Raw genomic sequence first — 22,842 nt, forward strand, 5'->3', positions numbered from 1 at the left:
GGCTGCATATTTACAAGAGCGATCTAGAATTCAAAAACATATACCAAACACGCCTGGAAGGAAAGAAAGTTCCAAAATTTCACCTTCAGGATGCATTGTTATATGAATTGGCACACATATGTGTTACTTCAAGTGAGTGTGCCAAGATTATTTGGAAGGCACACTACAGTCGGGTCGCTGAACATTTCGGAGTAGAGGAAACATTGGCGGTATTGCAGAACTATTTTTATTGGCCAAAACTTTGTCAGGACATTGGGAAGTACATTAGATCCTGCACCGCTTGCGCCATTGCAAAACCAACCATTAAGAAGCAAGGCCTGTATACTCCTCAACCTATTCCTAGTCAGGCTTGGAAATTCATCTACATGGATTATATATTGGGCCTTCCTTCTACTATGCACGACAAAAATTATGTTTTCGTGGTCATCGACAAATTCTCTAAGATGGCCATCATGACGACCTGCAAGAAGAGTATCACAACAGAGTCAACTGCTAAGCTCTTCTTCGAGTGAGTGTGGGTACACTTTGGGATCTCACAGTCCATTATCTCAAATCGGGACAATGGATTCCTTAGTGCATTTTGGTTAAGTCTCTGGTCGATGTTGGATACAAAACTTACTAAGTCCATGACTTTCCATCCCCAAATTGATGGCCAAACAAAGGTTGTTAATAGGATGATCGTACACATTTTGCATATGTACAACTCGAAGCATCCATGCACATGGGATGAAAGTATCCACTATGTCCAACAAAACTACAATAGAGCTCTCTACAACTCAACATGCCACAACCCCTTTCAGGTAGGGTTGGGATTTCAGCCATTATGCCCCATTGATGTGGCCATACCATTTGCAACCACTCAAGTAGATTCAGCTCACGTGTAGTTCGAAGCTGAAATGGCTAAAAGCTTCATTGAGCGCATTCAACACATTCGCCAACAAGTCCATGATATATTAGACAAAGCCAATGCTAAGTACAAGCAATGCCATGATCAACATCGAGTGTTGCACAAGTTCTAGGTGGGCGAAATATTTTGGCTACATTTGCAGAAGGAGCACCTTGCTGGACCCCATCGAAAGCTTCACTTGCTCTGATATAGGCCACACACCATCACCAAGGTGGTCGGTGACAATGCATTCGAGCTCAACATCCCACTGTTCCTTTTCTGCACCCAATTTTCAATGTAGATCACCTTTGGCCATACTTTACACCATTGTTGGACACATATGACACTGCATAACAACTCACACCAACAGAGCTCAACCTGGACTGCATGGAACATGCCACAACTAATCAGATCATGGAAACACAGATCAAGAACAATCAATAACAAAGGATACAACTATATCAAGTTGTCAAAGCAGAGAAACTCCTTCACCAGGGGAATGGTTTACCAGGGACCGGGTTCAACATTAATTTCCTCACCTCATGGAGGCTTTGCACGCAATGAGGACCATTGCTTCTTAAGGGGGAAGGAATGATCCAGGTGGATAATGGTGGCCACCTGCCTATTCCACCTAGACACCCCATTCAATTTCATCTGTTTCCTTAATTGTAGCACAATTTACTATTTTTGGTAGTTTTTTCGGGTCCTGAACTTCCGGTGCCATTTTGAGGACCTAAATGATGTTTTCTTTGGGCAAAATTTGTTCGATGGTTGACAAGGAAATCATCTCAACAACTGTACCTTGCAGAGATATTTCCAATTAGGTATCATACGCGTCAAACAAAAATAATATGACCAAGTTACAACCACGAGAAGTTGGCTACCCAACTAACCCCAACGAGGCCCATAAACTCTTGGTGTTGCATCTCCTCAGGTTAGAGTTTTGGTTGTTTAGGGTTTTCTCTTATTGTTAAATAATAAAAAGGCCCTTGAGCCTCATTGTAACTCATTTTAGAGGCATGTAGATGACACATCTCTTCTTAGAGATAAGCTACCATCGCCCAAGCTATCTTATTTCCATTCTGTTTGTAAGCATAGTTCAATATTTTTCTATTAATGAAATGAAGTGTTTTTATGTTGCATCTCTTTGTTTATGAATATATCTGTAAGTTGTTGCATTCTTTTGTAAGTTAGAATCAAGGGGCCTACCACAAATCCTGTAGTACACAAGGAGACATTTCCAACAAGGTATCGTATGCGCCAAACGAAGATAATATGAGTAAGTTACGACCCCAGGAAGTTGGCTGCCCAACTAACCCCAACGAGGCCCACAAACTTTTGGCGTTACATCTCCCGGGGTTAGGGTTTTGGTTGTTTATGGTTTTCTCTTGTTGTCCAATAGTAAATAGGCCCTTGACCCTCATTGTAACATAGTTCAGAGGCATGTAGCCACCACATATCTTGTTAGAGATAAGCTACCATTGCCCAATCTAGTTTATTTCCATTATGTTTGTAAGAATGTTTCAATATTATGATATTAATGAAATGAAGTGTTTTTTTTGCTGCATCTCTGTATTTATGGTTATATCTATAATTTATTGCGTTCCTGTTTAAGTTCAGATCATAAAGTCTATGAATTTCTCTCTCTCTCTCTCTCTCTCTCTCACACACACGTAGTTCCTTGGACTCTATAAATAAATTTGGAAAATATAGGGATCAAATATTTTTATCCTTGGGTCCTAGTCATATGAACCAGTGGGACTATGATTGGGAGCTTAGCCGTGAAAGAGCTTTGATCCTAGTCTCACAAAATTGGCCTTAAGTTTTTGAAACAAACTTTGTTTCCCGACGTCCTATTAGATGATGGATAGAAATGTTAATAAATATTAATAGAAAATGATCATAATAGATTAACATAACTAGGATTTGGTCTAACAAAGATAATTCTTATTAAATTTATGTAAAGTGACCTAATTTTAAGTTAATCGTTCTAATAGTTCATAGAACCTTAAACATGTCTGTCATCTAGGATCTATCAACTAGGAGAGCCTAAGGGCAAAGAAAAACTTTTGTAAATCTTCGATGGTATGGAGTTTTGATGGCCTGGTTAGCCAAGCATCTAGTTAACAAGATTTCATTTAATAGGGTGGGTTCTACCGAATTCCATCCATCCATTAGACTGACATCATATGAAAATTTCATGTCTTATTTCTCCTGGTGGCATAGTTCCCTAGTGGCCAATTAATGGAAACATCTATTAACAAAAAGTGAATAATCAAAGATCATCTACTGACAAACCTTGAAATTATAAAAATTAACAATTTATGAAAAACCAAAATATAGATCCCAACTGGAAAAAACATCTGGAGACACGTGGAGCTATGTAGATGGCATGTCATGAAGACATATCAGGATGGAGTGGCATGTTGATGCATAGCATGGATAAATATAAGGATGGAGTACCATGTTGACATGGCATGTTGATGTGGTATGTTTGAGTGGCATGGTAATGAGGATGAAGATGATATGTTTCTTATGTGGTGATGTGATGTGGATTTGATAAGGTGGGATCTGAAATCTAAAAATCTAACTTTTGGAGAAAATGGTTACTAAGGAAATTTTCCCAAATCCATATGCATTTGATAAACTATGGATTAGATTTTGTTAATTGTTGTTCCCATAAATTGTTTCCATCATGATCTGACAAATTCAAAATCCAACTTTTGGACAAAGTGTTCCTTTAAAGATTTTTTTGAACATAGATGTCTTTGACATAATCCAAATTGGCTTTTTCTAGTTGTCATTAACATCTAATAATTCTTATTGTTTATCGGAAGTTGGATCTGGAATTTTTCAACTGAAAATATAACTTTTTGAATAAATGCTCCATAGTTTTTTTCCCATGTCTGATCTATATATTGCCACTCTAATAGGTTTTCCCACTATTTGACTAAAACTAAATATGTATTATGTTAATTCAAAGATGTAGCCTTTCATAGAATAATCCTTTTAATGATTTTATGGCATTTAGATATGGATAGTCATGTGACGTGTCTACCATATGCAATTGACACAATGCAATGGTGACATGTAGGTCAAGGAATTCCATGTGTCAACCACGTGCCTTGGGACATGGAAAAATGTTAGATGCATTGCCATGTGTCAGCTGCTAATGTCAATGTGGCTATATACAATGAATCTTCAGAGGGCTATAACCTTGTGTCCAGAGCTTGGTTTTTCATGAAATTTATATCATCAGAAAACTTTCGTCTAGTAGAATATGAAGGTGATCTTGGAAAAGAAGTTTAAAGTAATTTAAATAAGGGGAAATTTAATAGCCCATCTTCTTGGAGTGAATTGAAGGGTTGGAATGTAAATAGAACAATATTGCATGATCCTAAAATTACATAAGAAGTATTTTTAATTGTCATTCCTTGTCATATATTTGGTTAAATTGATAAAATTTTGATTTTTAAAAATAGGGTATGTTATAGCTCTGATACCACTTGTTATAGCTATGATACCACTTGTTATAGATCTAACCCAGAAATATATGATAATAGAAATAAACGCAAGAAATAACAGATAGAAATAGATATAAATTCTTCTTTATTGATCAAACCCTTAAGGTAGGGCAAAACCATACATTCACTCCTTAAGGAAGGAGAACACTCCACAAGCCATATGCCTGTTCATACAATATTCCTTGACATCTCTCCATGTGGAGTCTCTAGCCTCTATATAGGCCTCATACATACAATACCATGGGTCATTACCATGGTTCCCTCATACCATCGAACTAATACCATGGGCCCATTACATTATTACTAACTACTTATGGTCCCTTACATGATACGGGTTAACCACCTTATTTATTACTATGGCCCATTCCCTTGGGTACCTCCCTTTGTACTCCATATTATCCCCTTCTATAGCTCTGATACCACTTGTTATAGATCTAACCCAGAAACATATGATAATAGAAATAAACCCAAGAAATAACAGATAGAAATAGATAGAAATGCTTCTTTATTGATCAAACCCTTAAGGTAGGGCAACACCATACATTCGCTCCTTAAGGAAGGAGAACACTCCACAAGCCATGTGCCTGTTCATACAATATTCTTTGACACCCCTCCATGTGGAGTCTCTAGCCTCTATATAGGCCTCATACATACAATACCATGGGTCATTACCATGGTTCCCTCATACCATCGAACTAATACCATGGGCCCATTACATTATTACTAACTACTTGTGGTCCCTTACATGATATGGGTTAACCACCTTATTTATTACTATGGCCCATCCCATTATTACATTATTACCTTGGGTACCTCCCTTTGTACCCCATATTATCCCCCCTAGATATATGACATGGCATGTTATAGAGAGAGGGGGCCATAAATTTGTACCCTAGATTCTAAATTTAGTAAAATTAAGATCATTGAAAAGTTCTCGATGACTGGAATGTTATTGGGAGCTCAAAATTAAGCTTTTGAGTGAGCTTTAATTCAAATGAAATTTAAGGCCCTTTCTTCTCAATAACACGTAAGGGATTGAGTCTGTTACATAGAACCATGATGGTATCTTAGTCTTGATCTCCTTAATAGATTCATATTATTTGGATTTGCACATGCAAATAAGGTGCACCAAAAACAATATCTTATCAACATAGTTTTAAATTGTAGAATTCTATTTATTTTTTGCATTATCTTGATGTCTCCAAGTTAAATTATAGAATATGCCAACTCACCACTATTAAATAGTGTTGTAGTGTAGTTTTGAACTCAAACTTGCATCAAGAATAAAGGCTTAGCAACCACCCCAAAGATGGAGTTCTCTACATAAAACTACAAAGAGAGATCTATAGTTAATTATATAGAGGATATGTGTTAAATTATAGTATAGGCCAACTCGCCACTATTAAATAGTGTTGTAGTGTAGTTTTGCACTCAAAATTGCATCATCAAGAATAAAGGCTTACTAACCACCCCAATGATGGAGTTCTCTACATAAAACTGAAAAGAAAGATCTATAGTTAATTATACAAAGAATATGTGTTAGTGAAACAAGTAAACTATAAATATCTCATTTTTAAACAAAAAAGTTCACATAAATCAAATTAATAACATAATGAAAATAAACCCACCAATACTATTCAATATATCTTCTACAAATCACACATTTACATTGTAATCTACTTTATACTTTATGTCAATAAATTTGACTAAAAAATTAAACTAAATTAATTAAATCTAATTAAAAAGGTGCAAATTCAAAAAAAAAGATTGAACAAATTATTTAGAACTTTCCTCTTTCACTTTGAAAAGCACAAAAATATTAAATTTAAATATAAAAATTTGATTTATCATATACAAATAAAATTATCTTCATACTAAAACATTTAATATAAATTATCAAATAAATAGATTTTAATGTGATATAAGTGCATTCAACAAAAAAAAAATATATATATATATATATATATATATATATATAATAAAATTTTAATTTCAAACTAATTTAAATAAATAAAAAGATTAAACAACAATTTAATTTAAATTAAAAAATGTAATATTCCGTTTACAATTCTAAACTTCAAAACATACCTCTCACCAAACTTTATTTAAACTTTATTTAAACTCTACTTATTATAACACGAATTTATTCAAATTTTAATAAATTAAAATATTTAATAAGTATAGATATTTTGTTAATTAAATATATCTATATATATATATATAATTAAATAATTTTTACTATTTAAAAATTTAAAAATTAATATTTTAAATTTTAAATTTAATAAAAAATATTTTAAATAATAAATTTATAAATATTAAATATTAATAATTTACAATTTATTAAATATTATATTAAAAATATAATATAAAAATAAACAAGTATTAAATCCATTTAATTAATAACTTTATCTTTAAAAAATTCTTAATTTTATTATTTAAAAATATAATTTTGATAAAAATTATCCAATCCAATCCAATTTCAATCTAGTTTACCTACTTTTAAAGATAAATAGAAATATAAGTAAAAAAGTCTATAAGGTGAAAGAGACACTTGATTTGTAGTATTTAGATATCATATTTTCACTTTAATATGAAAAAATATTATGATTACAAGTTAAAAACACCTAATTATAATATGACAAAACATTGTGATGACATGTTAAAAATACATTATAGGCCAACCACAACTAAATTGGATCCACTCAACATTGGATGTGAGTTGTGACATTATTCTACATTTCTCCTCAATGAAATCATTAACTTCATGGATGTGAGTTGTGACATTATTCTACGTTTCCCCTCAATGAAATCATTAACTTCATGGATGTGAGTTGTGACATTATTCTACGTTTCCCCTCAATGAAATCATTAACTTATTGGTGGGTCGATTTTGGCATGTATGTGGATTGTAACAGTGGTTATGTAGGGTCTGGCATTTAATGAGTAGACCACATGGCTATTTGTTAATATCTAAGCAAAGGTTTATCTGGTTAATTGAGGATCACAATATCAATTGTGTTTGAGTAAATTAAGCTAGTGTAGTGTGTGTGGTTGAGGGGAGGGGAGTTTTTATGTGAGGAGATGTTTTGATTTAATTATGAGTTTTGAAATATGGTTTTGTTTTTTTTGGTTGTTTTTTTGTTTTTTTTTAATGAAAGAATTTGAGGAATATTTGTTATATTAATGAATAATATTTTTAATAAATTTTTATGGATACAGATTGGAACATTTTATTTTATTTAAGGAGATTTGAATTAAATACATATAATTAGTTAAAAGTTTATTACTATTGGTTACAACTAATTTAACTAATTTTTAGGTTTAAAGTGTTGATACATACATAATGTATATATTCATATTTTATATGTACATGATGAATATTTAAGTCTTAAGGTGGAGAGACTTGATTTAAGGGGGACATGAAGTTAATCGAGTTATTGATGATACAATCAAGTGCATGATTGATGAGGCAATTAAGGGAATTACTAAACAATAGGGAGGGGAGTAAACTAATCTTTTAACAAAGGACATCATTTCCACCTACAAATTTGATAAAAATTCTTCAAAAAATCAAACATGAATAGAGTTTCACTATGATACAAATTCCATGTGTAGCGGAATGATACCTTTACTAGGGGTTTTATCTAATTCTAAATCAAGTCAAAATCTTATGGAAAATTCAACTCAAAATTACATTTTTTTTTACATCGAACTCCTCACCCACCCTAAAGCACACAAGGGTGAGATATTCCTCATGGCACATGAAAAGCCTTAATCAATAATTAGCTTATGAAGAGTAAATATGTTACATGCGATATTTGAATCTGCATATAGAGGATGACAATCCTTCCTCTCAAACATTTGAGCTAGACCTATAATTTGACCCAAAAAAAGGAACATTTTAGCTTACCCTCAAGCACTTAAACTAAAGTAAGATGGTTAGTACCTTACATGTGTTCACAAGTGGGCTTAAAGACACCCTTTGTTTTCCAAATGGAGCAAATCTTGGCGAGAATTGGACCTAGAGGGACAGGGGAAAAGTTATCTTACTTCTTATTAGACCACTTGTTCACGTGCAAATTGTTTTTTTAACATCTCATCCCACCCTCAAGCACTTAAGCAAGAGTAGGATTACTAGCTCCTTGCCAACAGTCCCAATTTTACATCAAGAGGCAAACCTATGGCAAGTGAGATTTTAACGTAGTTGGGGAAAATAACAACTTATCCTGTTAACCACCCAAGCTATACCGAATTGACTCCATCAAAGTTCCAATATCGATGAGAGCTCTAACTTCATATATATTATTAGACTTTGATAACCATAAGGACGTTTATTACAAGATTAAATGGCTCCAATATAGAGGACCTTGATTTAATCAAGGTGGGTTAAAAAATATACACTTTGTATATGCATATTTTGAATATACACAATGAATATGTAACCCTTGAAATAAGAGTGTGGGCATGATGTACTTAAGGGTGTCACAAGATCAAGCTAAAGTATGCACGATTAAGTTGGTAACCAAAGAAATTATTAAGTAATGAAAGGGGTCTTGATTCACTTGAGAATATATATATATATAATGAAAGGAAGGTACTAATTTAATTAAATATCTATATAATTGTTTAGAAATATTGATTTAAATAAAAAAATTCAAAGAATTTATTAAAAATAGAAAAATCAATTTTTTTATTTTTATTTTTATTTTTATTTTATTTTATTTTTTATTTATTTTTTATTTATTTTTATTTTTTATTTTATTTTATTTTATTTTTTTATTTTTTTATTTTTATTTTATTTTATTTTATTTTTATTTTTATTTATTTATATTGTTTATTTATTTATTTTGAATTTGTCTACTCCTATATTGATACAAAATAAATTTACAGAGAGGCCATGACCTCGAGAAGTCTAGCCCAGAGATGCGGCATGCTCACATTGCAAAGCCGAACACTGTCCAAAAAGACTTGTTGAAGACCGACCAGAAGGGCTTCTAGGAACATGACCATGACTAGTACATAGAAACAGAAAAACACCATTATCGTAACTGAAACTGAAGACTGACCAGAGGTAATTCAACAACCAAAACAAGATGACTGGGCTCAGGCAAGAAAACAGAGAAGCGCTGCCCAAATCAAAACTGAAGTCAGACCTCAAAAACAACTGTGACTGAAATCGAGACCAAAACACATAGCCAGAAAAATGCCGCCCACGCAGGGGAAACCAACTATTTGACTTTGGAACAAAGGACTGAGCATGAGAACTGTTTAGCATATCATGGCGATAAAACAGGAGGGAATTGAGCACCTTCGAGCCACGGAGAAACAAAAACCATTGAACGCAGACCTGATTAAGCTTCATGAGAGGTGGAGGGATGCTCTTCAATGATGCGGCACCCATAATTGTAGAGGTCTTCGTCCTCAGAGGGATGGCCCTCTTTGCTTGAAGAACTGCCACCAGTAGGGACGCTTGGACCAGCCTGATTATCCATGACCTGGGTAGCAATGCACTTACTTGGACCCGGAGCCTTACTCTGCTTGTTATCAATCTGAGCAGTGCCATGCCTATCTTCCGCCCTCATCTCCAGAGTCACCCTAGAGGTCATGGCAACCTAACTAGAAGTAACCTCTCGAAGCTCAATGGTGACAAAGGCTAAGAAGGAGACATTACTGAGAGTACAAGGGAACTAAAGATGAGCTGTATTAGGTGGAGAATTGAGAGAGAGCGCTACCGAATTAAGTTGCCCACGACCCCGTCCATGACCACTCTTGGTAACAGGATATCGGTCAGAGCAGAAGTCCAAGGAGAATGACGAGGAATCCGTTGTGGAGGAGGAGGCTTGGCGGATAACTTGCCCCTGGGAACTTCCCCTCCTGCAACTCATTCTCTGGCGCAATCTGGGCATAGTGGGAAGAGCAGGAGGTTCAGAACTGGTTGCAATACTGTGGAGGCAGAAGGGGACAAAAAGTAGCTTAGCTTCAGCACCCACAGGGGCAATGGGAGGGACAGAGGATGAGCTGCTATTGAAATTGCAGAAAGGGTTGTGAGAAACCTGAAGGCCCAACAATAAATCCACCCAGTGATCCAGAGCCCAATGTTTCCCTGGGCTGGTTCGAGAGCGCGGCTCTACGACAACAAGGGAGTGACGCGAGCACAGAGGAGGAGCGCAAATGAATCCAGATAGGGGCGTCATGATAGAAGAATGAACAGGCTGGTAAGGAGGGACAGGCTGCATTAATGCAGCATTGAAGTTGAGAGCAGAGGAATTAAAGACTGTAATTGCGCTAGGCCGAGTGGCGGTGGTAATAAGCCACGCGCCAACCCATTTAGCCGCCCACGTACCGATCAGACCATTAAACACCCGGATCCGGGAGAGATAGATCTTGTTGCACCAGGAGAGTGCAGTCTCGTTTGAGTTGTATATCATTGGAACTATTCAAAGGGCTAGAGAAGAATGGGAGCTGTTGATCGACTCCTTGATTTGCCAGTCTATCTGCTACCTTATTAGTTGTTCGCCGAATGTGCTTGAAGGTGATGTTGCGTGGAGCCCTGAGCCATTCTTCAATTTGTTCCAATCTACTTAGGAGCCACCAGCTCAAAGCGATCTTTGCTACTGAAGAGCCTGAATGAATCCGAATAGCAGCCTCTATTAATATTTGAGAATCCCCTTCCACCTCTAGAGGGAAAAAATTGTTTATTTCTGCTATACAAATGCCCTTCCATAAGCCTTCAAGTTCGGCAGCGTTGTTGGTGTCTCTTCCAAGCGAACCGTGATATATGTGCAGAACAGAGCCTACAGCATCTCTGAAGATACCACCATATCCAGCCGGCCCAGGATTGCCCTTAGCAGCTCCGTCAAAGTTCAGTTTGTAAGGGTGGATGGCAGGAGGAGACCAGAATTGGGGAGACTCAGAGCGGATGGAGGAGCTGGGCTTGATATGAGCTAAGAAAGTGAGATCCAGGTTCCAATTGGCCAGAATGAGGCATTCCTGGGGTGAAACTGGCAAATCTGAGTCTTGCCAGTGTCTTAGAGCTAGAGTTTCTTGAAGGTTTTGCTTGAGAAGTAGCCAAAGAGTGTCAAGGGGCGTACTGTGATTTTTAAAGATTCTGTTATTTCTTTCCTTCCAGATGATCCAGTAGACAAAGCCCGGTAAGAGGTTCCAGAGGGAATTGAGTAGAAGACTTTGGAAAGGATGCCGAGGCCAGTTCCTGATGGTGTTTAAAATATCTCCCACACGTCTGCCCGTTCTTCTATTACATTGTGTTGTTCTCTCCCAAAGTTGATCTGCTAATGGGTAGGTGTCCAAGAGATGCAAGATGGTCTCTGTGTGAAGATTGCAGTTGGGACATCTGGAAGGCCCAATAAATCCTCGCTTTTGTAGATTATCCCAAGTGAGGATCCGTTGTTTGCTTAGTAGCCAAAGGAAAGTGGAGACCTTAGGCCAGATACTTGGTTGCCAGACCTGATCCCATAGCTGATCCTTTATGATCTGCGTGGGTTGATAGAGAAGATGGTATGCTTCCTTGGTAGTGAACATACCTTTGGGTGTATATCCCCATCGCACTTTGTCCTTCTGATCAGAGAGTTTAATTTTCCTGAGTTTGAGCTCTTGATCGATCTCTTCATAAGTTTCCTCCTGCCAGTTAGTCTGCCAGGTGTTAGTTGTTCTCCAAAGTTGAAAACCTTGAGGGGATTGCTGCTGCCAAAATTGATGGACATGGATTTGATCATTTTGTTGCATAGTTGCTTGCCACTTAGGTTTGTGAAAGAGAGAGGCGAGTTTGGGAATTTGTTGCCAAGAGTTCTCCCAAAATCTTGCAGTGGTACCCGAGTGGATTTCCCAGAAGCTGTGCGCTTGAATAAAGGCACTATGTTGCTTGGTCGCATTCCAAATCAGCGAGCCAGGGGTGGTCGTACTGATGCGGATGAGATCCTCCATTGGACTGCTTGGAGCATATTTGGCCTGCCAGAGACGTGCCCAGGGAGTGTGCGGTTTTGAGATCCAGTTCCACCAGATGCGAGCGCCCATGGTGTTGTTGCTGTGGAGGGGATCCCTCAGACCAAGCCCACCAGCTGACTTCGGAAGACAAACCTCCATCCATTTGACCAGAGCCCATTTTCTGTTGTGGCCCGAGGAACCCCAAAGAAAGTTTCTTTGAATATTGCGGATATTTTTAAGAACCCATTTTGGGGCAGCCAGGATTGAAAATAAGTACAGAGGCAAGGGTTGGAGAACGGATTTGATGAGGATAAGCCTGCTTGCAATGTTGAGTGAGCGGTAGGTCCAAGAGGAGAGCCTCGTTTCTAAATTGTCAAGGAGGGTTCTCCAGGAAGCATGTTTGATGGCTGAATCAAATAGGGGAGCTCCAAGATATTTCGAAGGAAGCATGGCTATTGGAAAGCCCAAAATCCTGGCTATATTTCTCTAAGTGAGAATGGGAGTATGGAAGAAGAAGAGTTGGGATTTGGAGGCATTGATAGTGGTGCCAGAAGTTTCTGAGAAGAGATTGAGCAGGGACTTGAAGGCAGAGGCCTCTTGAACTGACGGATGGCCGAAAATCATATTATCATCGACAAACTGTTGGTGAGAGATGGGGGGTTGACCATGCAGAGAAATGCCCTTTAAAGAGTGTGAATTGATAGCAGAATGAAGAAGGCGACTAAGTCCTTCGACCATGAGAAAAAAAAGGAACGAGGAGAGAGGATCACCTTGACGGATACCCCGGGAAGGACGAAAGGGTGGGGAAGGAGAACCATTAAGAAGAATGGAGAAAGAGGGGGAGGAAATGAGATTCATAATCCATCGAGTCCAGGTAGCATTGAAGCTGAATGCAAGTAATATATGATTAATATAGGTCCAGCTGAGCTTATCGAAGGCTTTAGAAAGATCTAACTTGAGAATCATACTTGGCATTTTTAGAATCTTGAGGGAGCGGATCACTTCATGTGAGAGAATGATACCGTCTAGAATCTGACGCCCTTCTACATAGCCTATCTGCTCTGGCGAAATGAGGAGAGGGAGAAGAGGTTTGAGCTTGTTCGCCAAGACTTTAGATATGAGTTTGTAGATTACATTGCAGAGTGGAATAGGCCTATATTTATCAGGTGTATTGGATTCTTCCACTTTAGGAACGAGTGCTATAAAGGTCGTGTTTAGGGAAGGAAGGATCCAGTGCATCGATCGTGATTCTTCCACGAGCTCCCAGACCTCTGTTTTGATATGCTCCCAGAAAGCATGAAAGAAGTTGGCTGTGAAGCCATCAGGGCTAGGCGCTTTGCCATCCTTGAGTTGGGCCATTGCGTCCTCCACTTCCTGCATAGAGATAGGCTGGAGAAGCATAATGTTGTGGTCTGCGGTGATGATTTTAGGAATGTGCTGCGTAATAGATCGAATAGCTTGATTTCTGCAGCCCGGGGGCTCCCGAAGAATGTCCTGAAAGTACTCTTTGAATTCCTGTTCCACTTCTTCATGCACCTCCAGACGCTCCCCTTGCTGATTATTAATGAAGGCGATGTTATTATGCATTCTCCTTTGAATGGTAGACCTGTGAAAGAATTTGGTATTTTTCTCCCCATCCTTAAGCCATCTGATCCTGGATTTTTGTCGCCACAGGGTCTCTTCTTGTTGCCTTCGTGCTTCAATCTGGGTCAAGAGGACCTGCTCCTGTTGCGCATAGTCTTCCGTTCTTCCCTCAGAGATAATACACTGTTGTAGTGTATTCATTTGTTGCTCCAGCACTTTCCGATGATAAAAAATGTTACCAAACTGAGTGCGATTCCATGATTTGAGAACTTGTTTAAGGTATTTTAACTTTTGTTGAAACTGGAACATCTTGGCTCCTGTAGGGGGAGTGAAGGATTTCCAGGCATCGATAACTACTTCTTTGAAGTTAGGATGAGAAAACCAAAAGGATTCGAAGCAAAAAGGTCTATTGCACTTAGAGCCCAGACGCGACCACTGTAGCATTATGGGCCAATGATCAGAGCCCACTTGAGGCATGATGGAAGCATGAAAGTCCCCACCCAGGTGAATGGAATTATTCGACATAAGGAATCGATCTAGCCTAGAAGCTATATGCTATGGTCCCCTTCTTTTATTGGTCCATGTATACATACCATTAGAAGTCTGAAGGTCCATTAACTGATTTCTGTGGATGAAGTCTTTGAAGCCGATGCTGTCACCTTCCAGCCTTGATCTTCCTCCTAATTTTTCCTCCAAAGCTGTGATGATGTTGAAGTCACCGCCACAAATCCAAAGGGGAAAGCTCCTATCCGAGTTGAGAGCTGTGAGTGTGTTCAGCAGATCCAAACTTTTTGGTAAATCTTGTGGGAAATACACATTAGAGAGATGACCATGGATATTGGTCCTGATTAGGTGGAAGGTTGTCTGAATAAAGAAGTGTGAGGCATGAAAATCTTGAAGGGAGAGAACTTGAGGGTTCCACACGATTGCTAGCCCTCCTGAAGCCCCTGAAGCATCCATTGAGACTGAGTGGCTTCTCGACCAGGCTTTATTTAGAATATTTTCCAGTGCAGTGCTATTGCATTTTGTTTCTTGTAGAAAGACTAATGTAGGCTTTTCTTGCTGGATCATATTTTTTAACATTTTGCTATTAAGCCCTCTCACGTTCCATGAGATGAGCTTCATGAGGAACAATGGGGAAGAGATTTGAAAAACTTGGTCAGCTTGGGAAATCTACCAGATTCCACCAACATTTCTCCAATAATAATGGTCCTCTGCAGATCCGTTTTGCGCCCGCGTTTCTTCGTGTCTTTCAGTATTTTTTTCCATCCCAAGGACTGCCTGCCTGAATACCAAGACATTTGTTATGCTGTGCTCTGGCTAAAACTACTTCAAGTCTTTCGATTTCCCGGGGGGGTATAGCACTGAATTCTTTCTGTTGACACGTTGCTTCCAGGCTGAGAATGTCCAGACCTCCCAGATCTACACTTTCTGGTTCCTCATCCATGTGTATCGGTATGTTCTGTTCTTCCTCGTTTGACTTTTGATGGATTCTGAGAGCTAGAGCTGCATCTATCTCCATGTTGGAAGACTGTAGGGCTATATCTAGATCTTTTTTATCAGAGGAGGTAGAGGCAGGGATGCTGGTGAGATCGGAGGCTGAGAGCGGAGCTGAAGATTTTGGAGGAGGGGGGGTGAAGAAGGAGATGGATCTGAAGGAGGGATTAAAAGGTGATCCTCCATGTTATTTTGAGAAGTCAGGATTTCGAAACTGTTCCGAGTTTCAGGTTTCTTGAGATTATCTGGGGCGACTGGAGATTTCTTGGCATGCTTTCTTCTACTGGAGACCTTTGTGAATCCCTCAGCATCTTTGCTCATCTCAGTGACAGGGGCTTTAGACTGAAGATTCAGTGGGCAATCCCTGAAAAGATGGCCATGTTCATGGCATTTCCTACAATGAAAAGGAACATGCTCATAGTCTATTGTTTGGACCCATTCAAAATCGTCATGAAATAGACTTACCGAGTCCGCGAGTGCTTTGGCCAGATGCATGTGTACACAGATCCTGGCATAGGAGGTGTATCTTCGGAATTTAGTTTCCTCAGCGACTTTGATAAAAACCCCCAGGCTATTGCCTATGTCCTTTAAGGTCTCCTCGTTCCAGTATTCTAGGGGAAGTGAGTACATACGGATCCATACTAGAGTCCAGTTGAAATCTTCTTTGTTTGGATTGAACCTCTCAATCCAGTCACGAAGGTACATGCCTGCAGAGTTGAAGAAGTACGAGCCTCCCTCAAAGATACGAGTTTTGTCCTCCATACAATTGAAAGTAGTAGTGAAGAAGCCCTTGGGACCGAGCTGCAAGGTAACTTGTCCTTTAGGTTTCCATTTGGAGGCGATCCATCCTTGCAAGGCCTTTTTATTTGGCTAGAATCTGAGGAACTTGCCTATGAGTGCATGATCCCTCATGCATTGGATTTGGCTGTTGATTCGGTGACTGGGGAGATCTATTTTGATTCTTTATGCAGACTTGGGGATGCATGTAGCAGAGGATGCCTTTGGCTGTGACGTCGAGGCATTCTGGTCAATGCCTTTGTCTTTGGCAGCCGCGGAACCTGCAGCAAAGTCACCAGCGTTGTCGATGGCAGGATCGATGTCATGAGCGGCCAGTGGGGTGGAGCAGGGACTGGCCTGAGTGTCTGCGCTTGCAGAATTGTCAGAAGAGGGACCGATGGGGGGAGGGGGGGCCGCGCCCACCCCTCCGGAGGGCGGATTCATGGAGAAAGAGTCAGCGGAGAAGCACAATCAGGATAGCAGTTGTTAGCCTCTCTCATAAAACAATAATAAATCCAAAATTAATAAATTAATTAAATATTCCAAGTTAGGAATTTGTGCCTAACTCTTGGGTTGTTCCTCTAAGATAGGAGTTAGTTTAGGTAACTCCTATATTGGTGTGTCTGGTGAGAAATTATCTCAACCAAAGGAGAAATTATCTCAACCAAAGGTGTCTAAGATAGCACGCACTATCTTGAGAACACTATCTCTCATCTATTTATTTGTAACACTATATTCAATTTTGTAATGTATGAAAGTGAGAGAGAAGCATGAGGCTTCAGCCTTTTTCCGCTATATTTTGTGTCTGGGTTTTTATATGTGATTTATATATTTTTCTGAGTTAATTGCATTTTTATCATGTGGTATCAGAGCTATGTTAGACTTGTGTGAGGCTGCATCAAGGCTGCATCCAAAGCCGTGAGCCTGCAAGTTATTTGTAAGGCGGTTGTTCTAGCATGAGCGTGAACCTGTAACAAAAAGGCCAAAACCGTCGAGGGGCGAGAAGACGGATGAATCTCACGCAATCTCAACAGATCTATGTCATCGGGTCGTTTTGGTAACGTGGATTACTTATTTGATTTGTTTGCATTTTATAGTTTTGGTTTATCAAAGGGCAATGTAAGCTGCATTTGTATTGTGAGCAATCGAAATTTCAAGGAGCGCAGAGCTCTATGGAGGACTTGTGCATATAACAATAGTCAGCTTATGCATAAGACCTGTAGCATGACTTATGGAGGTAATTGACAGCTACCAGAGCGTTGAAGAAGAGTAGCCAATGGAAATTCTAAGGGTTGTTGATCTTCAAATGCAGCATCCTGCTTCAAAACTTCTGATGCAATAACATCAGGATAAGGCTCTACTCTAATCTCACTATCCATCCTATCACTCTGTGCGCCACCAACTCCCAGTTCTTGGCTGCCATCTGTGTTTTCGTATGTCTCTTTAACATCTGCATTTTTCATCCTGCTGTCCACTTGTGAGCACAATGGAGTAGGGCAGCAGGGTTTACGCAGGAACCCTAGCAGGAGTAGCATCGCCTCGGCTCCCTTATTTTGGTTCGGTATAGTTTTTTTCAAAAGGTAGTGGGCTTGGCTTGGTTTAGACTAACTACTCGCATGGCGAGCTACGGCCTTGCTCAGGATCGAACACAAGACCGGTTTGTCATGACGAGGCCGACTTTACCGCTACGTCGCCTCCACGACCTTGAAAAATCAAATTAATAAGCACTACATATATGCTTCCACACTTAAGGATAAATTTAAAAGATATTTTTTCATATAAATATGCTTCCTTTATTAATTAAATTTAGCTTGGGTGGTTGAGTGAAATAATTTTATCCTCTTCAATAGATTCAAATTTAGTAAGTTGACATGTTTAAGTTACATTTTACTCAAGCATATACTTGTATTTACATAAAACTAACAAAATAATCCACATCGTTATTAACCATTTAAAATATTATGTAAATATTGAGATTCAAAATTCAATACTTGTATTTACATAAAACTAATAAAATATTTTACATCATCATTAACAATTTAAAGTATTATGTAAATAGTGTGATTCAAGATTTAAAACCCATGCCAATCAAATAAAAAATAATAATAAATCAATATAAATATGAAACATTTAAATGAAGAGAATAAAATAATAAAATCAATCTAAATATAAAAACTTTTCAATCAAAAGAATGAGATTAAATAACATATACATAACATCATTATTAACAACTGAGTTTATCCTTAGGGTACACAAAAATATATATTTTGTGTACAAATAATGAATATTTAAATTTCTAAAAAAATAAATTAATGGAAAGTTAATAAAAAAGAAACATATGTAAATTCAATAGAAAAAGCATGTAAATCAACAAAATGAGGTTAAATTAAATATACTTAACAAGGCCTTTCAGGTTAAATTAAATATACCTAACAAGGGTAAATTACATATACCTAGCAAGGCACTTAAGGTACACAAAAATATATATTTTATGTACAAATAATGAATATTTAAATTTCAAAAAAATGATAAACTAATGGAAAGTCAATAAAAAAACATATGTAAATTCAATAAAAAAAGCAGGTGAACCAACCAAATAAGGTTAAATTAAATATACCTAACAAGGCACTTGAGGTTAAATTACATATACTAACAAGGCACTTACTTACAATGCACTACAAAATATCCAACATCATTATCAACTTGTTAGAACTCATCCTCTAGGCTAGATAAACATATATATTTTACATAAATTTAATAAATAATTAAATTAAAAAAATAACAAGCCAATCAAATTTCAATTGTAGGAAGCCTTTGAATCAACAAAAAGAGGTTAAACTACATATACATATATTTTTATGTTGCATATAAGCTCCAAGTATCTAAATATAAAGGAAAGTTAGATGGATAGATATGTGTTAGTGTGGTGCTCTAATCTCCAGGGAAATGCACCAAGGTAGAGTCAAGTTGGACAGCTAGGCAAGGTCTTTTTGCCCCGGTAGACAAGGCATTACACACGCCTTACCATGATCCAATCTCTCTGGCAAAGCCTAGCCTAATTAAAACATGCAACTAGATTCCCCCACATGAAATGGGGTTGTCCCCATATGAAATGGAGTGCCAGAGTATGGCTTCTAGGCAAGGAGTTGGCATGTTCCAAAACTCTAACATGGTTACCACCCTAATTTACAAGACCCAATAAAGTTCCTACTTAATTTACAAAACCCAATAAAATTCCTACTTGATTAACAAGACCCAAGAAACCCTAAGACAAATTTAATCAACCACAAACCCTACCTTGTCACTATTCCATTGGTCAAAGGGGCCGTCCCTTGAAAGCCTGACATTTTCATATTGCCCGCTCACTGAAAACGCGTGAAAGGATATCTAGGGTTCTGGACAAAAACGTGTCTCATGGGTCGGTCGTGGATGGCGAGAACCGTGTGGCCATTAAACCTAAAAGATTCTCTCCTCAAACCGTGTGACCGTTGTTTTGTTTGCAGAAATAAATTCCCACCCCCATTGATGTTTTTTCTGATTAGCTCTGGAAACTCGCACGAGCTTCTTTGAAAATTCGAAAATAGTTGCAGTTTTATTCTATCTTCGGCTTCTGGGTGATCTACGGCACTCATTGATCTGATTGTGGAAGCCTTGAAACTATTGTTCAAAGCTCTGATAATTTCTGAGCTGAGATTCATGGCCAGTCCTTTGACAGAAGACCAAGTCGCAGAGTTCAGGGAGGCTTTCAGCCTGTTTGACCGAGATGGAGATGGTAACTATTTCCTTGTCCTGAACATTTTAAATGCCTTTGGTCTGTGGGTGTTGTATAACTGGCACTCATATAGCCCTGTTTTTGGTTTTCTTTCTTGTGGTTTCTTAATCTCAAATTTGGCTGTTTGGATTGATTCAGACTTTCATTAATTTATACTTCTTAGGACTGTGAATTCTTTCCAAATTCGTGCCAAAAACATGATGGAAAGAAGGTTAAATAAATACCTCTTATCCCAGGCCATGGCTCATATATGACTAATATCTATGTTGCTCCTGCTACTCATGGTATATTGATTGTCAGATTTTAAAGTAATTAGAATATAATGATCTATATATCGCATATAGTAATATTAAATGCTGCTTAGTGATATTGGCCACCATAGTTTATCCACTTCTCAATTCATGGTATACAGAGTATCACATTTAAATCAATTAGAATCTAATGATCTATATATCGCATATGGTAGTATTAAATGCTGCTTAGTGGATATGGTCACCATGGTAGTATTAAATGCTGCTGTGTGGATATTGGTCACTATGGTTCATCATCAAGAGGTGGAAAGTTGTTTAAGCACAGCTTGCTAAGAATTAATGGTGTTTGACCAGCAAAGAGCAAATAATAAGTATAGTCTAACTAGGCATATATTTCTCTCTAAAAATAATGGACATTGTGGCTAGGATTTTGATCAAATCTGGTGGAATTTTTGTAAATTTGGGTTACAGTTGTTAATTTTCAAGATCCAGATTATAATTATTAATTTTCAAGATTTTGACTGTCTCATAAATTTTTGATGGTGCTGAATCCATTTCTACCATAAAAAACAAAACTAAAACACCTAAAGTTAAATTTTTTATAAAAAAATAACCCAACTACCTGAAAAACCCCAAATAATACACCATATTTAAATCTAACTCTACCGATACAATATTTGTTATGAAGTACATATTGCTGGTGGAAAGATACTACCCAACTTGCATTGCATGGCTGGGCTTGTTTCTAGCCATTTTATAATACAATGTATCCATTCAACCAAAAGAGAAAGGGATTTGTAATATGTATGATGTCTCTTTCCCCTGAATAGATTTATCTTTATTTTGGATACTATCTATGAGGATGGAAAAACTGAACTTGTAAACTGAATTTTTAATGTGCGCTTACATCTCCCATCCATCAAGAGAAGTAGAACACCTAACTTCTTTCGATCCATCTATTCAATATTGCTATTGTTTTTGTTTTTGCAGGCAGCATAACAACCAAGGAGCTGGCGACAGTAATTCGTTCTCTTGGCCAGAACCCAACAGAAGCAGAGATACAAGACATGATAAATGAAGTAGATACTGATGGGAATGGAACCATAGACTTCGGGGAATTTTTGGATCTCATGGCACACAAAATCAAGGTATAGTAGATCTTTTGTGAAGTTAAATTTGTTCTGGTTTGTCACATTCTGTACTATTCCTGAATCTGCAATAAAATAGTGACATAACTTTTAATATTGGTGAACTTTGTTCTTGTTTGTCAAATTCTGAACTATTCTTGAATCTGCAATAGAATAACAGCATAACTTTTAATATTGGTGAATTTTGGTTTAGAGAACCTATTCAATTAAAATGAACAAATTTTGAAGTCTTTTTTTGAATTTTTTCTCTTCTCAGGATTTGGATTCAGATGAAGAATTGAGAGAAGCATTTAAAGTATTTGACAAGGACCAGAATGGCTACATTTCTGCTGCTGAGGTTAGTTTGATTAGTGCTGTTATGAGCCTAATTTACTTATTTATATGGAGATATAGGCATTGCAGAGCATGTGGCTGAATAAATTACTGAGTGGGTGTATGTATTTTTCAGCTTCGACATGTAATGATAAACTTGGGGGAGAAATTGACTGAAGAAGAGGTTGAGCTGATGATAAAGGAAGCCGATACTGATGGAGATGGGCAGGTTAACTACGAAGAGTTTGTTAGGATGATGATTGGGGCATAATTATCAGAGCCAGTCAAAGAGTCCCATTATTTAGATATTCATTACGCTCCTGTACACCTACAGAATGTACTATGTATTTCTCCAATCTCTATGCCATGACAAGCTCTTAGATTTCAAAATTCATTTTCATGTATAAGTCCAAAAATGTGCATCTAAAAGCCTGTGAAAACCCATCGAGGTATGTGGCATGTGATGTAACTCAAGTTCATCAAAGATAATATCGAAGCTATTACGAGGCCTTAATTTTCCAATTTGTTTATTTTATTTTAATTTTTCATTAAAAATAATATATGCTATATAAAAGTCTAAAATTAAAAAACTTTACCAAGAAGGAAATAAAATAGAGACAAATTATTATTATATTTTAAATATAGAAAAGATACATATTTAAACTATTTAAACCATTCTGTTTTCTTTTCTTTCTTTCTTTTTTTTTTTTACTTATTTTTAAAATTTCTAGTCTGATTTAAATGTTTACAGTATTTTTTCATGAGTATTAATGTCCATTTTTCAATTTTTTTAGATGCTTACAACTTTTTTTTAAATGTATGTTTTTTCACTTTTCAATTGTAATATATTCTTTTTCAAGTCTATACCGATTTCTTTTAATGTATACTTTTTCACTTTTAAATCTTAATGTTCTTTTTTTCAATCTTATTATTAACTAAATTTAATGAAAAAATAATAAATAAAGATAAAAATCTACATACATGAGAATCTATATCATGAAGCTTATTATTCTATGATCTTGCTCCTTCACATACCACCAAGGTTAGCTCCAACCCATCTTTTATTTTATGTGGTTCACTGTACCAATCTGGTACTAGCTACGTCCACAAACAACATCTATTTGCTATACCACCAAGACTAGCTCCAACC

At 37.2% G+C, this 22,842-nt stretch overlaps 1 protein-coding gene across 1 annotated transcript; it reads left to right on the top strand.

Moving 5' to 3' along the window:
• Positions 1-19,571: 19,571 nt before the first annotated feature.
• LOC149209496 (uncharacterized) lies at positions 19,572-22,214 on the top strand. The gene is made up of 4 exons (XM_089396379.1): positions 19,572-19,981; positions 21,223-21,380; positions 21,637-21,717; positions 21,829-22,214. Exons 1-4 carry the CDS (start codon positions 19,906-19,908, stop codon positions 21,961-21,963), a joined length of 450 nt encoding a protein of 149 aa, XP_089252505.1. The 5' UTR covers positions 19,572-19,905; the 3' UTR covers positions 21,964-22,214.
• The last annotated feature ends 628 nt before the right edge of the window (positions 22,215-22,842 follow it).

This window comes from Pinus tabuliformis, chromosome 1_2, assembly GCF_031772625.1.
Source record: "Pinus tabuliformis cultivar Carrire ecotype Pingquan chromosome 1_2, CPIR1, whole genome shotgun sequence".
In the NCBI taxonomy this organism is placed as follows: Eukaryota; Viridiplantae; Streptophyta; class Pinopsida; order Pinales; family Pinaceae; genus Pinus; species Pinus tabuliformis.